Genomic DNA, 13,830 nt, shown 5'->3' on the forward strand with positions numbered 1-13,830 from the left:
AAGTTAATAAAAAATTGTGAAGAAGTTGATTTATTAAAGAAATGTTTTATAAAAAAAATTCAATAAAAAAATATCTAAAACTCGTCATTGAGTTCCACAACGGCCTTTATTCCGTATTTAGTGTTAACTTTTTTGAATTTTGTAACCATGTAGCTGCGGTTTATTATCATTTCGGTGATTTTCTTGCATGGGAGTAAGCCTCCAGAAGCGACTTTATTTAAAGCTGCCAGATCAGACATCTGTAACAAAGAAATACAATTTTTCTATTAATTCTAATATTTATAAAAAAGAAGAACATCGGTAAAAAATATGGGTATGAAGAAAACCAATTTATATTCACCTCAAAATTGTATTTTGTTCTTTTTCGGTTTTTTTATATGAAGTTTCTACTACCACATGAGGCAGCTCTACTGCAGTAGTCTTACCCCCACTTGTTTCTTTTGACAAGTTACTTTTTTCCCGTTGTCGTCACCTGTTTGTTCTTCTCTATAACATTCTTTATTTATTTCATCATTCTTGTTAGACGATGAGCCAGTAATGGAGGTAGCATTACATTGCTCGCTATCATAAAAACTAAAAGTTATTATATTGTGCTCATTGTTTTGTATTTGATCATACGTACGCTTATTTTGTAGTTGCTCTGGGTGTAAAGGTCCCTCTATTACTTTTCATGATGTCATCAAGTTGGCCTCTTTTCGAAGCCTCTCTCCCATACAAGCTGTTTGTGTCCCATACAAGCAGGGTTGAGGTCAGTTTGCATACACTATTAATGGCACTTGATTTTTATTCTTATGATTTTCAAATTTCAAAATATTATTACTACTTTTTGGCTAGCTAACTTTTCATTTATTGACTCTAACGCACTCCACTGGGTGTATTGTCAGTTTTTCACTCGTTTTGAAGTAATGCAGGCAACGATCGCAAATGTGTATTTTACGCATTGTATTTACTAGTTAGAGAGCTTCTAATAAGCCAAGATAAATCTTTAACCCACACATAATAGCAATGGTATTCATCACTATCCGTACGACTAACCCTGCTCTCTATCCTATCCTATGACTCAGCATCTTCTTCGTATGGCTTTTCTTGGTATACCTCTTCTTCGTATACCTCTTCTATAATCCTATTATTAGCACGGTTAAGATCATAATTTGCCCCCTCACTCTCCTCCATATAATCTTCTTCTGCATCATCTTCTTCTATCTCTTTCATTATTTCGAAATAGTTGAAATCATCATAATCTTCGTTGTTAAATTTTAATTTTTTTTTTAATTTTTTTTTTGTTTGCTTCTCTCTTATCATTTATTTCTATATGATAATTTTCTATCAGTAATATATTTACATGTTTATACCTTTTTTTAGCTGTCAAATGTAGGGGAAAAGTTTTAAAAATTTTTTCTCTCTTTTCTAAAAAATATACATCAATCGAAATATTTTTTTTTTTTTCAAATTTCGGCAGTTGCTTAGGTTGCACTGGAAATGTTATCCCAGTAAAATCGTAATAATTATCATATTTTTTATAATTCGAGACTTGATACGCATTTTTACTTGCAGGATGTAGTGCCGACAAAATGGCCCATTTGAAACATTGGTGATCGAAATTCTTAACATTAACGCAAGCTTTTTTCTAAATAATAGAACTGAGTCGATCTATGTAAGAACTACCATTCATAGCCTGATATTTATTTATATTAACTACTAAATTTAAATTGAGCACAGAGTGGACCCGAAATCTCGTTTTTGGAATTCATCAATATCAGTAGCAATGGATTTCTGAACATTATTTTCGAACCATTCATGAAAATCAGTTGTATGAAAAGTACATTCCGATTTAGTGTTAAAGTACCTGACTTCAGTAGTCTCCACATCATTTTTCACTTAGAAAAATTCTGCTGCTAGAACTATATGAATTTCTAAATCAGCAGCTTGATTTAGAATTTCTGGCACTTTTAAAACAGACTCTTTTTCCGCAGAATTCATAAATTTTACTACATCTAAGTGCTGGCTATTTACAATAATGACAGTTGTTATACGACTCCGAAACGCACTATCAAGTTTTTTTCATACCACAGCAGCATCATCGTCATTATGGCTTGATGTAGTAGCCAGACCATATCCTTGAATTTCTAATTTTTAAAAAAATGTTTCTAAAAAAGTTTTTATGAGACACCCATATTAATTTTTACTTAATGTGCGATGACAATCTTACAGATTCTTGATAATTCTTAATGCTTTCAAGTACTATCTTAAATTTTTGTTCTATTTTCATTATTCAACAGTCGTTAATGTTCTACTCACACTATTTCACAAGACGTTACAAAATTTTCCATACAGTCAGCATTAGCAGAGCTATTAGAAAGTTACTCCATGATGCAGACACCGATTGCTAACGTCCTCAAATGATTCCTACGGTGCTTTGACATATGTTTTAAGCTATTTGGTTACGTAGATAAGAGCGCTACCTCGCAGCGGTGCAACAAAATTCTATAATACACGTATAAAAAAGGTTGTAAGTAGACATTAATATTAGTTGGCTGTTAGTTGTATTAGCTTGAAGATGTCCAACTACGTAATTGATACTTAAGGTTTAAAGACTATATTTTACGAATTCATTTTTAAAGAGGTAGCAATTCTACCTTTAAAGGAAAAAGATTCTACACCAATAGTATTTTTCTTCAAACCCCCCCCCCCTCCTTGGGGTCAGCTGAGGCCTGAAAATAAACGTCAAAATCGATGGTTGGAACGTAATTACCATGGTCTCCTTTGGGACTCTGGAGAAGTGACCTATGAAGATTTAATCGTCACTGTTCGGTCTGTTATTAAACAGGATGACGTAATTTACGTTAAAGGACTTGAAAAAACAAAATGGCTTCGTCAAGTGCTCCTCAATAGGTATAATTCATAAAATCCAATGTTAACAAATAAAAAACTAAAGGACTGTTTTCCTCCTCTTAGGGTCATTTACAACTTTGGAGAGTGTTTGTCACTTAAACAATTTAACGTGGTTCATGTGACATGTACAAATCATACATTTTAATCAGCCTATTGTGCTGTGAAGAATGCTACAGCTACAAAAAAATGTATATTTAAGAATAATAAGCCTGAACAGATAAGGTTATCCTTGATGTATAGATGATGTATGGTAGTTTTAAAAATAAAAAATTTTTTAAAATAATTTTTTTTACTTTCACATTTTTAAACATTCTATCGATTGTACGAGAAAATAAATTTGTACAATAAGAGTACTGATGCTGCAATAATACTGTAAGCATAAAACAATAGAAGCGTCAGAAAAAGAGCACGTGTGAAAAATAAAAACAGTCTTGTTGGGATGTTGGGACCCTTTGAAACAGTAATTACCAATATGTATAACCTTATGAAAACTATTCTATTGTCGAAAAAAAATAGTCAACATCTGCTTGTGAAACATTCTCATTAATGATGGAGATAGTGATAATAACATTTGTGATAGTATAAGTAAAAGTCCACTCTCTGATGTGGATGTGAGAAGATTAGATAGATGTAAGATATGTGAAAAAAAAGCTACTACATGCAGCATAAGACCACTAAAAACAAGTGGCGATTTTATGAAAGGTTGGGTGGTTTTACGTTAAATAAATGTGTTAGTAATTTTGGAGTAATAATTATAAGTTATAATTGAATATAGTTAAACAAACAAAATTAGTTAGTATAGTTATGTATAGTTGTAACGTAAGAAATAATAGATGTAAGAATTATCATGTGTAAATAATAAACGTAATAAATTATATAAAAAATCATAGGTGTAAGAAATATCATATGTAATAAAAAAATTGTATCTTCACATTCCATATTCAATGTTTTTACATACGATAGCACAAAACATATTTATTGAGGTTAATTTCTTCATCCACATCCTTGTAAGGTCACTTTACTCAGCTATTTCAGGTAAGATGTGGATATTTGAGCACAAAAATCTATTCACCTGGCTGCCAACATGGTGGGGAAAAGCCAACTCTAGAAGATAGGGAGCGCGAATAAGCTCGTGAAATAGCACAGCTGACCTCTTACTGCTGCTCTACTATAACATTTATTGGGCTGTGCAGAAAAGTGCATAATTTAACTAAATGCTTACTAGTTTTATTTCATCGATGTCTATGTACATGATCACTTGAATTAGCACGAGCACATACATGCGCGTACACAGTTGTACATTTTCATGCGTGTAGGAAAGTGATCCCATCCCAAAGTCAGTCTGGGGAACAAGCTGACACTAGAAGAGGGGGAGTGCGGATAAGCTCGTGCAATAGCACAGCTGACCTTTTACCACACGTGCGGCACTCCCCCTCCGCTGCCCACTCCGAGGAGGGAGGCCCATACCCTCGCGCTACAGCTCCCCCCTTGGTGGGCCAGAAGCCTCATGCTACAGCTCCCCTTAGGGGGAAGGGGGGAGTTGAGCCAGAACCCTCCCAGTATACTTACTCACACGAAGAGGTGCTAATTTATAACAAATTATTCTACTTAATACTTAGAGCTTAGAATAGAAGACTTGGACAACAAAAACTTTTTCACTGCTTGCTAGATTAGTGGTGAACTATGGGACAGCTGGTTTTCCAACGGCAAAGCACTGGCCCAAATGTGCACAGTAGCTTAGGTGTAGTGATACGTGCATATTTTTTTCATATTTTTTCTTCATATTTGATTCTGATTCTGATGATCCGAAACTTAAAGATATCACTTTTCTAAACTCGAAGTAGCTCCGTAGAAGAATCTTATTTTTGTACCTTAAAAGTTCGTTATTGTGGTTTTTCTCATAGTAATTTTAATGTCTAAGAGATTTTTTGTAAATGATAAGGAGGTAGTAATAGAGTTCATTGCACGGGTTAAAATAAAAAAAAGGTTCAATGGGTATAGATCTTTTAAAAACTTATTTTAAAATGTTACCTTCCTTTAGGACTATTTTCTAGATCCCTAAATTAAGCTAAGTAATTCATAAAACTAGTAACTTATTTTATATGGAAGCAATCGTTACTTTCGTGGGGCATCAGACAGCGAAGATATGTATCATAAATTGGGCATATTAAAAAAAATATTTTACTTTTATTATTGTTACGTACGTACGATATGCCCTGCATATCATACGTTACATTATATAAACTGAAAAAGTAAAAATTCAGAAAATAATAAGAGTTTTTCTGGGAATTTGAGAAACACTTTTATATTGTTATGTGCAGTTTTTTTATAATTGATCAACAAAATCTTCACGATTGTCATGCATCTAGTACTAACGTGTAAAATTTTGTTTGAATACATACCACATCGTATAAACTGATAAGGTACTTACCATTTTTGAGTTCGTAAGTAACTGAAGAATGCTTGGTGTAACTTTACCCCAGAACTCCAACAAAATATTGACGTTCGCATTTGGAATCTCAAAACTTGGACTACAAGCCACGTATTCTTCTAAATATACAGTCCAAAGCTAAAATATCACCATTAGTTCTTAGTATTTTGTTTGACTGCTTAAAAGTAAGTCAGACTTATTTATTGTTATTATTATAAGTCTATTAAAGAAAAGGTGTTACCACGGAGTTTATATATTATTACCGTATGATAACATTCATTAATAATTTATACGTCTTAATTTCGATAAACATAAAAAGTCAACAAATATATAACAATTAATGACGTAAATAAGAAAATATTTGGACGTGTCAACTGTAGTAAAGTAATTTTTTTAGTTAAAAAGAAAGTAGCTAAAAAACTTTTTTCATGTAGCCATTTGAAAAAAAACTCAAAAACACTAACAATTATTACCAGGATCATTTTGATTAAACTGCTTTTAGTTCTGATTATATAAATGTTACGTCAGGACTTTTAAATAAAGGGTAGAGCTCGTAGATTCCTTTTATAAACAAAAAAATTTAATTTTTCTGACCTCGGGCATTTTTGAGGGTCAGGTAGGCCCTCGGTAGAAAAAACAGGATTCGCCAAATAAGTGCCATTGCTCTACGGCTACCTCACGTCCCTCGGGCCCTGCTTCACAGGTCCCTTGGGCCGCAAAATAGCCCTGGACACGATGGCACTTATCCAACGAAGACTACTATTTATTCATAAGCAACCAGCCGTCAGCCTAAATGCCTTATTTGCTCGTACGTACAGTATCTTTTTTTTTAAATCGTCAACTTGGCGTTCGCTTCTTAGGTTTCACCGAATGGTATGTCTGAAGTGGTGTAAGTTTGTCGTACACTGAGCAGGCGTTGACATGCTGTTTAAATTAATATCTCATTACCAAATGCAGTAGTAGTGTATTTAAATCTTCGTGTTATGTCACGTCCTTGTAAAGGCCTTTGTCATGCGTTACCTATTAAATCCTTGCTTATTATTTAATTTATTTATCAAAGCAAAATTATGTTTTTATCGATTAGTATTTTTAAATCTTGAATCATTTGAATTAAGAAAGTTAAAAAAAATTAGGTTATGTCTAACCTGATGACTTAATAAATTTGGTAAAGTCAGAAATAATTGATTTTTACAGATAGTATAAATTAGTTAGTTTTAAGCTAACATTTACAATGTTTTAAGAATCAATAGCCTTTTCTAACTTAATTAACTTCTGTTATAGTTGATTAACCGCTGTTTTTGCATACGAAGTTGCAAATTCTTACACAGTTGACTCCAACGATAATTTTAATCCTACCTGAAAGTACTTGTGGGGATAATAATATTGAGGGTGCTGCTTTTAACGTTGGAACCCAAGTCGACAGTCCTTTCTTTCTTGTTCCTCTTTAATTTACTTTTCAGGCGAGTCTACAGTGGCCTGATTTGCTTGAGCTTTTCTTACGCAGTTAGATTTAACATGTTAGCGTTAATTGTGTCTGTATGTTTGGAAAGGTGAGTTCTTTGATTTGGTCTAGGATGCTTCGTTGGTCTTGTAAAGGTTGTGAAAATTTTCTAATCTATTTTTCGTAGTCATATTTGTTTAGTACTAATTTTAATTTTTTAAAGCTTTCTTCCTGAGTCTTAGTCAAACCGAATTTTCGACTTTTTTGTAATAATAGGGTAAAAGGTTCTGCGATTGCAGCATAATTAAAAATATAATTTTCTGTGAGTCTTAAAAATTGTAGAATTTTCATAGAGTTTGTTAGTATTGAACAATTTGTAATTCTTAGGACTGGGTTTTGCTCCATAACCACTTATTTTATGTTCTAAATATGTCATTTTAGAGGTTAAAATCTCGCATCTATCTGGCTATAAATATGATTCCGCATCCGACAGTCTATTAAATAATTTTTTAACTTTTATTTTATGCTGTTTTATAAGTATCAGCCGATTATTATAATATCATTTAAAAATATGAATAGTTTGATGATTTGTAATCCCAATAATACGGAATCCATGAGTCATTGAAGTGTATCTGGTGCGTTACATAACCTAAATGGCATATTTGTATACTCGGAATGTGCATATGAAGTACTAAAAGCTGTTTTATAGCGTTCTTCTGGAAATACTTCAGATTAACAAAATCCGATCCAGATCAAATACTTAACATATTTAGACTTACCAATTTGCTATCGTATTGGTGTGAAAGTGGGCAATGAGTAAGGGTCTGGGATAGTTTTAGCATTTAATTTTCAATAAGCTATCACGAGACGATGTTTCTTTTTTCTGTTTTGTCTTAGCTTGTTGGAGACAATTCACAGTGCTTTACTCAATGGGCTTGAAGAGTAGCTAATGGTTTCATATTGTGAATATTGCTTAGAAATGACAGGTTTATCGTCAGTGGCTGGTATATTATGTTGTATATACAATGTAAGTGAAGCAGCATACTCCTAATACAAAAGAGATGTAAATAATCTTTTATTACTTGGCAAAGTTAACTAAGACCTTTTTTATTATGATGATGCTGGCAAAGTTTTTTTGTAATATACTTAATTTTTTTCTGTTATTATACTAGGAACATTATCGCTGAAATCTTAATTGAGGTAATTTTTTAAGTCATCACAATCAAAAAGTACGAGGTTTTGAGGAGAGATTTCAATTGCTACCGGATCATTTCTGACGTTTATAGGCATCGTAAGACAGCAATCTTCATTGTATGCAAACGCTGTCTCACCTATTAATATACACACTGTGGTTTTTAACAACCATAGGTATAGTCATCCATAGTTGTTAATTTATGCTGCAGGAATTTCTATTGGGACTCTCATTCTGGCTGGTATTTTGTATACACAATTTTGACTAAAGTTACTCCCGTACGCTTAAAACGTTAGGAAGTTGGCATTAATTTAGATTTTTTTTATTCATACTAACATCCTCTGTAATTTTGTGACAATTTTCCTGTTGACTTGTAATAAGAAAAATTTTTGTATCCTTAATTTTAATAACATTTGGTAGTACTCAACATATTTTTATGGTATTGATGTCAGCTCATGCATTTATGATGAATGTGTCTTTGCTTATATAAACTTGTAAGATTTGAGCTTTACTGTCAGCACATGGCAAATGTTTCTTGCAACAGACACTCGGTTAGTTGTACAAATTGTTCATGCTTTCCACTGCTTCTAGGTGACAAAAACTGTTCTTGTTTAAGGGATGGATTTGTTTAGGAAAATTTGGTATCAAATTTTTTGATTATTGAAAGAATTTGACCTTGAGCGAAAGCTAGTGTTATTTCGTAATTCTAATGGTACTTGAACGTTTTTGTAAGTGCAGGGATAATTTTCTATTGAAGAAGTAGATAAGTTGCCAAATATACACTGCAATAAGCTTGTCTTTAAGAAGCGATTCCAACTGGCTAATAATTAATTTTGGTGCTATGTTGGTTGTGTGGGGCCAAAATTTTAATCATTTTTTTACAAGTTGTTCGAAGATACATATGATTGCATTTTATTCTATATTTGTAGCAATTTTACAGACTGATCAGTGGTGTCGTTATTTCAATATTGAAGAGCTGTGTGTGATACTATTTTAACGTCTGAATAAAACGTAGTAAAAACAGTTTTTGGGTCAATACAATTGTAAAAATAGAATATATTATCACATTTGAACATGTTAGGATGACAATATTTAATTTTTTCTATGTTGTCTCGATTGGGTTATTATTTGGGAATCAGTTTCCTAAAATGATATGTTTGCACATTCGTTACAATACAACCCGAACTAATCATGTACAAAAGTCTACAGTCAAGTAAATCTCTCACTCACGTAACCCTTGACTGTATGCTATCAAACATCGGAAATTAGACACATCAAAAAACCATGCATCGGTATAAATCAGGACCAACGATACTAAGGACAATGGCAAAGGGCATGTCCACGTGGAGTACTCGTGTTAAGGATGAAGAGTGGCTTTTTGTGTGGTGGCAGTGATCGTATCGGATTTTTTCGCTGATTTAATCACCTTCCAAGAGCATGACCTTTTGTACTGTTTTGTCGTGACTCAAAGCATAACGGTCTGATCCAGATTGATTCACCACTTACCACGCTTATCGAAAACGATGTACACATGCACTGACGAAGTAAGCCACGTTGATTAGCGTTGACCTTGACTCTTCCCTATTTTTGCAGTTTAGCTGCCTGAACAAGGAGAGTAAGGCCCAAAAACAGACGCGGCGCATTTGCTCACCCCTTCTTTTACCCACGCGACTATTGACCGCACCACCACTCAGCTGCGCCACACCTTCACTTACTATCCACATACATGCACGCTGACAACATCGCTATTTGTACGAAACATCCTCCCCCACGTTGCAAGGCTATTTGCGCAAATTACCACTTTTGTTTATGATCTTTGTGTTAAGCTTCCGTTAATCGTTTGATTCGCCTTTCTCCACTTTACTTCCTCACTTCGCATATTTAAAGGGTGAAAGTATAATAAGATTACAAACGACGTATTAGTGTAACGTAATATAGAAAACGAAGGAGAGAAAAAAAATAGCTTGGATGCTTATAAAATTTAATATCGTTTATCTTCATTTCTGTTCTACATAATGATCCGCACGTATTAAGATCGTGTAAAAAAAAACATGACAATATTTTGACAAATACTCGTACACCTCATAACGCCAGTTCAGTATATTAACAAAAACCATTATAAAAGTACACCAGAAAGTTATAAGCCATTTTTACTTGTCGAGATACTTGAATATGTAATTTGTCGCATTAACGTGGTCAAATTCGATTCGATGGGCATCGTCAACTCTTTATCGCTCCGATTTGCGTGAGGCAATGAAGATAGAGCTGTTATATCGCGATTTTACTCGCTTTGTGCGGTTTTTAATCTGACATTGCGTATGACTCTGTCTTTCTTGGGTAAAACCTTTGTTACGGTACCTAAAGGTCAGTTACAACAAGCCTGGTATTCATCGATAATAACGGCAGCGGTAGCGATATTGATATCTCTCCGTCTGCGAGCCACTTCTGCCGCTTTAGTAGCTTGGTTAAATATTCCAAATGCCATCTGCGCCAAAAATCATGTCAGACCCGAGTTATAAGGATCCAAACTTTGAGACGATTTTCTGGAACAGAAGTATAGTCTCCGCCAGATAAATTAGTCAATGGGCGGCCTTTGAGGGTATGACCAGGAGATATGGCGACGAAATTATTTGGGTCTGATGACATAGAAATGTGTGGACGCCAGTTCAAAACAGCTTCAATCTTAGTGGCTAAAGTGGCAAATCCCTCGAATGTTAGCATTCGTTTCTCTACTACGCGGTAAAAGTGATGTTTAAAAAGGCTTATGGCTAACTCTACAAATGCCATCAAAGTGTGGGGATAGCAGGGGATTAAAGTGGCAGATAATCTGCTCAGACGCAGCATATTCGTTGATGGTGTTGCGAAACGGTTCAGTATTGTGTAGTAAGTAGACTTCGTGAAGTCATCTATTTGCTCCAGTAAAATTGGTCCCATTATCAGGATACACATTAGATGAAATCCCCTGATGAGCAATGTATCTGCTTAATGCCACTAAGAACTTTCCGGTTGACATGTTGGACGCTATCTCGAGATAAACAACTTTGGTGGGTAGACAGACGAACATGCAACTATAGCCCTTTTACGGTTATACGATTTCGGAATTCTTTTTAGAACGAAGTTCTTAATGTCACGTGCTGGGGGGGGGGGAGGCTGGAATCTTAAAACTGACAGATTCAATGAAACGGAAGTGACGTACTGGAAGTCTCTTCCTCCTAAGTTTCTCCCCGTACCTCGTCGTCCTCGTTATCAGTTCCCTACACACTTTCCCTTACCCCACCATATATTTTTCAACCGTGCCACGCTACTCTCCTACACATCTTTGCCCACCATTCCCCTTCACGCTCCCAAGCTATTTATTTTCAAACGAATTTTAATTTTGTTCTCCCACAATAATTTTTACTTAACTTTAAATTTTTTTCTTTTACAATACTAAAAAAAAGAAAAAAAAAGTTAAAAAAATTTTCCATTAAAGAGATTTAACCCCTTGACCACCTGCATATGAGTCGAGTTCCTTACCCACTCTGCTACGAACGCCACCGACTATATGAATTCGGTTTCTTGTACTTATCGTGTGGTTCGTAACTATAATATTTCATTTTCATATGCATTCACTGATAACACATTTAATTAATGATAAATTATTTATTTATTTTCTGAATAAAAAATTTAAAAAATAAATTTAAAAAAACAAAAAGTTTAATTAGCATAAATACACTTATGTAGATTGAATCGAATAAGGCGCGTTATTACGCATTAAATATTTGTATTTAATGCATTTGATGCATAAAATACCGACCGATTTTTTGTAAACCTATTGTTTTTTTGGTATTTGAATAATGCTAATAATGAGTGTTATTAATAAATTATTAAAATAAACACATACAATAGAGTTGCAGAATGCATCAATGGTTTTTAAGGGTGCTTTATTCGAATTCGACAAACAAATTATTTTGCAATGTCACATAATTATATAAATACGAATAAGTAATTTGGAAAAAATTTATATACAGAAATTAAATAAAAAAATTTTTTTTAAAATGCAACAACAAAAAATTGAAAATAATAATAAAAATAAAAGTATTAAATCAAAATAAAAAAATTTAATGAGTAAAAAATAAAATAAATAAATATCAAAGGATAATAAAAATTGAATGAAAAATAGTATTAAAGATAATACATAAATGAAATCGAAAAAAGGAAACAAAATCTGAAAAGACATTAAAAAATGAAATGAAACAAAAAAAAAATATAAAGGAAATGAAATAAAAATACAGGAAATTAAATTTAAAAAATTGAATTAAACAAAATACATTAAAAAAACAACAAGAAATGAAGATTAAAACACATGAAAAAATACAATGGAATCAAAAAAAAAAAGAAACGAAATAAAAAATGGCATACAAAAAAAAAGATTAAATACAAGAATGAAAAAAAAAATGAAATGAAGGAAATACAAGAAAATTTAAAAAAAAACGATAAAATAAGATATTAAAAAATAATGACATAAAAAGAACTGAAATATGAATCAAATATAAAAAAACAATAAGATGAAATATAAAAAAAAGGGAATGAAATTAAGTATGAAAAAACAACGAAATGAAATATAAAAAAAACAAGAAATGAAAAAAAAGGAAATTACATGAAAAAAAAGTAATAAAATGAAATATGAAAAAACAACGAAATGAAATATGAAAAAAAATAAAAACAAGAAATGAGAACAAAAATAAAATTAATGAAACAAATATAAAGAAAATTAAAACAGCAAACCAGGGGTATAAATGGGCCACGGGACCCACGGTAAAAATGAGGTTCTTTAAACATAAGATGAGTATAGACCCAATTTCTCAGGTAACAAGGGGGTTGCCAGACTCGTAGGAAGAACGAAGCTCTATGAACGTAATTACTGCATTCATGTAGTTCACCAAAACAAAAACTTGAAAAACGAATAAAAAAAAAAAAAACAATAGTTCAGTATTCACGATGGTTGAACTTCGTGAGAATGTCGTGCATAAATACAGTATTCACGAAGTTCAACCATCGTGAGTACTGAACTATTGTTTTCTTTTTCTTTAGCCCAAAGAAGTCAACCTCTACATGTTTGAAAGCTGGTATCACTGTCACACTCACGTGATGAAAATTGCCTATTTTTTCGTAAACTGGTGGTGGGTGATGGCGTATGTACACTGTACATTTGCGCATAATGCTGCGAACCTAGTTCTTGCCGTCGAGCAGCCAAAATCGTTGCATTAGTGCATACAACGTTCCTTGTACTTATGACTGCAAAGTTTTCTCGTGTACTTCGCGCATAATGAGGTTAGTTACGTGGTGCCAAGACGGTAGAATTATTGAGTGTTTCTGATCTTACTTGATGCATGCGTTTTTCAACTGTCCTACAACTTTAATTAGACCATGTTTGTCGATGATGGAACTCAAGGCTGCTAGTTTTCATGATTGCGTCCTGCCCTTATTTTTCAAATGCTTTATTTCTTTAGAAAATTGTTTCGCTAGAATTATCAGGAGTAAGTGGACCTTGGCTCTGTGTTTCTCAATCTCACTGACACGCGCATGTGAATCGTTGCATAGAAATTTAACTCTCAAGCACCGAGCAATTATGTGTAGCATTTTTTGACACTATGAAAATCAAATGTAGATTAAGAATTCAGCCAAAGTTGTTAACAAGCATGTTGGTTGTCACAGTTATAGCAAACTAACGTTTGGAACAGTACCTGAGTCTGGCTAACTTGATTCAGGTTCACTAAGCCAGGGGAATGCATTGAACCAACCTTTATCATTAATGAATTTGAAAGGGGTCTGACCACTAGACAGAGCATCTGCTGGGTTAAGGTGTTCTAGTATCTGGCGCCACTCGATTTT

The 13,830-nt window shown here is 33.3% G+C and overlaps 1 protein-coding gene across 1 annotated transcript in view; it reads right to left on the reverse strand.

Moving 5' to 3' along the window:
- The window catches only part of LOC106644454 (protein unc-79 homolog), a 742,398-nt gene that overhangs the window by 131,433 nt on the left and 597,135 nt on the right, over nt 1-13,830 (reverse strand). Inside the window, exon 7 of the mRNA XM_089592466.1 lies at nt 5,324-5,461. Coding sequence (XP_089448592.1) covers nt 5,324-5,461 — 138 coding nt within the window. The remainder of the gene's footprint in view (nt 1-5,323; nt 5,462-13,830) is intronic.

Source organism: Copidosoma floridanum, unplaced genomic scaffold (assembly GCF_036245765.1).
Source record: "Copidosoma floridanum isolate Cflo_tuat_1 unplaced genomic scaffold, Cflo_Japanese_pri ptg000017l, whole genome shotgun sequence".
NCBI lineage: Eukaryota > Metazoa > Arthropoda > Insecta > Hymenoptera > Encyrtidae > Copidosoma > Copidosoma floridanum.